Source organism: Lycium ferocissimum, chromosome 6 (genome assembly GCF_029784015.1).
Source record: "Lycium ferocissimum isolate CSIRO_LF1 chromosome 6, AGI_CSIRO_Lferr_CH_V1, whole genome shotgun sequence".
NCBI lineage: Eukaryota > Viridiplantae > Streptophyta > Magnoliopsida > Solanales > Solanaceae > Lycium > Lycium ferocissimum.
In genome coordinates this window covers 70,621,677-70,625,817 of record NC_081347.1, presented here as the reverse complement: position 1 = coordinate 70,625,817, position 4,141 = coordinate 70,621,677, and the positions used below count along the sequence as shown (strand labels likewise).

At 36.1% G+C, this 4,141-nt stretch overlaps 1 protein-coding gene across 1 annotated transcript; it reads right to left on the bottom strand.

The window, feature by feature from the left end:
- Positions 1-192: 192 nt before the first annotated feature.
- On the bottom strand, positions 193-3,021 carry LOC132060273 (disease resistance protein RPP13-like). Its single transcript, XM_059453227.1, has one exon. It carries the CDS (start codon positions 2,671-2,673, stop codon positions 193-195), a length of 2,481 nt encoding a protein of 826 aa, XP_059309210.1. The 5' UTR covers positions 2,674-3,021.
- Positions 3,022-4,141: the final 1,120 nt, after the last annotated feature.

Below are 4,141 nucleotides of genomic sequence, written 5' to 3'. Positions count from 1 at the left end.
AACCTAATACAAACAAATCTGCGGCAGAGTAAGTCAAAGCAATTAAAGAATCATTAGGGGATTGAGATTTGTTACCTCTACCATTGTGAGAAAGATACCGAAAATCAGAGGCATATTTCCTTCAACCTCTCCACGTCTTTCATTCTCTCTGGAATCTCCTTTAGCTTTGGACAGAGATGGATACTCAGACCTTTAATCAGAGGCATTGCACTTGTGGCTAAATGCCATCTTTCTAGGTGGAATCAAGAGTTCAAGAACAAGGAACTCCAGTTGACTGAAGCTGTTATCACTGCAGGTAATTTCTTTTCCAAAATAAGCTCTGTCTAATAATTGGAGATCCCTTAGGTTTGGCAACATTCCCAGAATAGGCATCGGATCTTCCATGAGTTCTGAGTTAAAAAGGATCATCATTGTGATTGAATTTGGAAATGGGTTTGACGGGGGCAGTTTTTCTATTCTCCCATTTAACCCCAATTTCTGTAGCTTTTGACAAGAACTAAGAAATTCTAGGGCTGGGAATGATTCATCACCTTCACACCACAATTTGAGAGTGCTAAGGCTTTTCAAGCTGCTAATGTTGTTTAGGGAGTAAGATTTCTTAATCTCATACATGCTTAATTCTCGAAGATTGACTAAATCAACAGGGTCAACATCTTTCCACTGATTGCAACGAATGCCTCTAAGAACTTGAAGACTTGTGAGTTTGTTTATACGATTCAGAGGTTTTGAATATGGAGCATCTAAATGTCTTAGATTTATTAGGTTGGCTGTCTCGGGGGGTAGTTGGCATGGCTTTCCGATGTAGTTTTTGACATCAAGTGTCTGTAAATTCTTGAGGTTGCCTATGGAGGAAGGAAGAGCAGGGATACCTCTCAATCTTAAGAACTTAAGGTGGTACAAACTTCCTATGGCATCAGGTACTATAGAATGATTCTCCAAGTACAATACATATATATGTTGGAAACCATTACGGAAGTTTATAATACCCAACTTATAAAAATCTCTATCGAAGAACATAACTGACCTTAACTTCAAGTTAGAAAGATCAAGTGAGAGGTACCTTTGTGCTTGACCATGAATGACATGTCTGAGACATAAGGAGGATATAGAGTGCTTTCTTGGATCATAAATGTCAAAGAAGTTTACCTCCAATGCCTTTTTTACAGCAAGATCCCGAAGTAGATCATGAATCCTACATTGAGTAACTTTTTCCCAGTTTGTATATGCCACTTGAATCAAGCTTCGTCTTATCAGCTCATTCAAGAAGCCTTCAGCGACATCCTCCATTCTTTCTTCTCCATTTGGTATGAAACCTTCGGCCATCCACAGCCGTGTTATTTCTTCCACCGGGATCACATGATCTTCTGGAAAAATACCGAAGTAAAGAAAACACTGTTTGAGCACAGTTGGCAAATCATTGTAGCTCAATGATAGTATGTAGGAGATTTCAACAGAGTCATCTTTAATATTCTGCCAAAGGTGGTCCTTCACCTTTTGCCATTGTTCTAGCCCCTTTTTATGCGAAAGTAGTCCGCTCAAAACAACAATTGCAAGAGGTAAGCCTCCACACTTGTCCACCATATCTCTAGCTAGCCTTTCCATTGTTGGGACCATTACCTGAACATCGAGTAGTTTCTTGCAAAAGAGTTCCCAACTCTCTTCTTGGTTAAGGTAACGGAGTTTATGGACAAAACCTTTGTTATCTGCTCTTTCGGCAACATCCTCCTTCCGCGTGGTAATAATAACTCTGCTGCCATTCTTGCTATCCGGGAATGCTCTTTTCAGACTTTCCCAAGATTCTCTATGCCATACATCATCGACCACCACAAGGTATTTTTGCTCTTCCAGCAGATGCCGAAGGTGACTTTCTAGATCTCTCTCAGTCATCCTTTCCAACATTTCAAGTGTTTCATTGCTGCAGCCTTGAACAGATTTTATGATACTTCGAAGGAGATCTGGGGTATTATATTCTTGAGAAACACATACCCAAGCACGTGTTGGGAAGCTAGAGACTATATTAGGAGTTTTGTAGAGGTTTCTCGCAAGAGTGGTCTTGCCTAATCCACCCATTCCATAAATGGAGATGGCGCTACGACGAGGCTCTTTTTTGAGAAGTTCAGCCAGCAGTCTTTCTACAACATCTTGAAAGCCAACAAAAATGTGATCCTGATCATCCACATAGGAGGTAGTTCTCCTCAGTGTATTGACCATGGCAGACTGATTGTTTGGCCGATTACTTGGCCCTTCTCCTGCAATATTATCAATACTTCTAATACCATAAGTCTCTCGTTTGCGAGTGATGTCCATGATTCGCTGCTTGAGTGATTGAATCTCCTTGCCAACTTTGTGGAATTTGGTCTCCTTCCTACAGATGCAAGCGCAAGCCTTCAGACGACTTGCAAATCCATCGTCACTATATCTACCAGCCTCGAAGCTGTAAGTCTCCAGTATAGCGACAGCGTCATTAGCAAAAGAGTTGATTTGAAACACCCATTGTTGCACTCTTTGATCTTCACGTTGCTTTTCCTCTGCATCTTTGAGGAAAGATTGCATGAACCGCAGCTCATCAGTCAGCCACTGCACATCCTCTCTTATACTTAAACGCAAGCCAACTTCTTGTATGAGGAAATCGCCCAGTTTTTCAACTGCAAATGACACAAAGGCATCAACCATTTTCAAGAGTCTTGATATTTGGTATATTCAGAGCTGAAAAAAGAGGGCTGACTGTATGGAAAATATTGGAAGAAAGCTGGAGAAATAGAAACAGAGACAGAAGCAGTAGAGATAAAATTAAGATCAAGTTGAAGAAACTGAAGCAGTTGATTGTGAGTTTGATAAGAGATGAATATTGTTTTTAGTATACTCAGAGCTGAAAAAAGAGGGTTGTATAGAAGATATATTGATATACAACTTGGAAAATGGGAGAAAGATATATAAACTCGGAAGCCGTAGATATAAAATTGAGAAAAAAGATACCGTGTTGAAAGGGTCCACTTATGAGATTAAAGTTTAGAAAATCCGAAACATGAACATGTGGTTTGTGGAAAAAAAGAATTATGATTAGACAAGGCAAGAGAAAATGAAAGTTCTGAGTAACTCTTGTGAAACAATCCAGCAGATTCCTTGTTTCTTTTAGGGATAAAGACATTATTCTTTGTCTTAACGCATCTAACTCACACAGCCTTCCAAAACTTTCTTATTTTATTATTCCCTAAAACTTATTTAAAATGAAATAATTCTGCTTATTTGATGTGGCAAGGAGAGTGTGTTTATTCTCTTTGAGAGAGTGAGAAACATAAAAAAAGGGGGAAAACATTTTTTTTTCTTAAAAATGCATTTTCTTAAAATTTGAAAATAAATCTAGTCTTCCACATTTAGTTTTAAAAAATGGGTTTTCCACATGTTAAGAAAATAATTAATTTTTTCAAAATTTTATAAAATTCAGGGGGGTAACAGTGCCTTATCCCTTTCTTTTAAAATTTTCGGATTTTATTTGAAAAATAAAAGTGTACTAAGAAAATGAAATCACGAAAATTAAGATTTTTAAAGACATTTTAAAAAAATAATCAAGTTTTCCATATTTTTAACAAATCCATTTTTCCATATTTAAAAAAAAAAATCATTTTTCGATTTTTTTTTCTTTTTCAAAAACGGGTTTAAAAAAAAAACAAATTTTCAATTTTTTTAAAAAAAAAGGTTTTAAAAATCATTTTTTTAAAAGAAAATTCAATATTTTAATCCATGTTTTTTTAGTTTTTTTTTTTTAAATGGGTTTAAAAAAATCAAATTTTCAAATTAAAAAAAAAACGGGTTTAAAACTCATTTTTTTTAAATGAAAATTTAATTTTTTATTTTTATTTTTAAAAAAATTAACACGTAAGCTGAAAAATTTAAAAAAAAAAGAAAGAAAATAATAAATACACATGTGGCGGAGAGTGTATGTCGGCTATAAAACATGAGTGGGCATCGGCGTTTAAGGGGTATTATTCATTTTAAATAGTTTAAGGGGGTAATAGGACCATAGGAAGGTAAGGTGTGTCGTAAATTTTGGGGATAATAGGGGGTAAAGTTCCCTTTTCCCCTTTTTTTTAATGGGTTTTTTTTTTAAAAAGGGTTTGACCAATGTGAATCGAAACCCCTT